The sequence below is a fragment of the Gracilinanus agilis genome, chromosome 3 (assembly GCF_016433145.1).
Source record: "Gracilinanus agilis isolate LMUSP501 chromosome 3, AgileGrace, whole genome shotgun sequence".
Lineage (NCBI taxonomy): Eukaryota > Metazoa > Chordata > Mammalia > Didelphimorphia > Didelphidae > Gracilinanus > Gracilinanus agilis.
In genome coordinates, this window is record NC_058132.1 from 126,410,513 (window position 1) to 126,411,668 (window position 1,156).

At 43.5% G+C, this 1,156-nt stretch overlaps 1 protein-coding gene across 1 annotated transcript in view; it reads right to left on the reverse strand.

Annotated features, from left to right (window-relative positions):
• FREM2 (FRAS1 related extracellular matrix 2) overlaps window positions 1-1,156 on the reverse strand; it is a 199,095-nt gene continuing 197,939 nt past the window's right edge. Inside the window, exons 18-19 of the mRNA XM_044668953.1 lie at window positions 882-1,089; window positions 1-513 (exon numbers count right to left, since the gene is read on the reverse strand). Of these exons, the coding sequence (XP_044524888.1) occupies window positions 1-513; window positions 882-1,089 (721 nt within the window). The remainder of the gene's footprint in view (window positions 514-881; window positions 1,090-1,156) is intronic.

Sequence of the window (1,156 nt, forward strand, 5' to 3'; positions counted from 1 at the left end):
TCAAACCTCTGAGCTGTCGCAAGCGTATCTGTGCCGGGGCATCATTGGCTCACTGCTCCCCGAGCCCTCTGAGGCTTCCTTCTTTTTGGAGCTCTGCTTCCTCTTTAGCAGCAGTACACTAATTGCAATTAAACAGATGGTAAGCAGGCCAGCAGCCACACCTGTGATAACTGTGATGAGGTTGACTTCGGGGTTGCTGTTGTTCAACTCCCTGGGAAGAACTCCATCCAGAGGAACTTCCCTTTGGGGGATCTGCCTCTTATTGGTGCGGTCCAGGGCAATGTGCTGGATGTTTGTTCCTCTGTTGTTTTCAGCCCCAATTTCTCTGGCTAGTAGGGGAGCATCTCCGGCTTCTCTTTTCTTTTTGCTCGCTGTAGATGTCCTAAGTATCCCAGGACTTGATAGAGAGTGGTGCTGGTATTCTGCACTCCGTTTGCCAATACCTCGGTTTGTATTCTCTTTTGATCTGACTGTATAGATTGTATGTATGTACCATTCCCTGCCAAGGGACACCTGGAAAACAAACAAAACAAAAGTCTTTGTTATCAATCAAAACTATGTCCTAGTTTTGATCTAGGAAGGCAACAAAGGATGGGTTTTCAGAATGCTAGTTATGCTTAATTTGTTGTATTCATTCAACAATATTTGAGTGCTTACTCATCAAGCAATCAACAAGCATTTATTAAGTGCCTACTGTGTTCCAGGCATTATGGATAGGAATAAAAGCTGGACCTGTAATTTTGTTGATAGAAGGAATTCCCAGGTGAAGAATTTTCCTCTGTTAGTGCAACATACAGTTTTAGAGAGTTGTCCATGGCTCTCTCTCAAGTAGAATGGCTCACCCAGGATCCCCGAATCCCAAAGACTAACTCATTATTCACCTGAAAGAGTGGTGTTGAGTCAACTTTAAATCCATCAGATCCAGGCTGCTTAACTAAGAGAACTGCTTCAGGATCATCTGCAGCAAGTTTGGCATTGAACCGGACATTTCCAAAACTAGTGGCTTGGGTCTCTGGTTGAGCTTTGTCCTGAATGATAAAGGAAATGATTACTGGCTGAAGATAACAAATTTTGCAAGTAGAGAATTCTCTTTTTTCCTTATTTCCTTCCTTCCTTCCTTCCTTCCTTCCTTCCTTATTTCCTTCCTTCCTTCCTT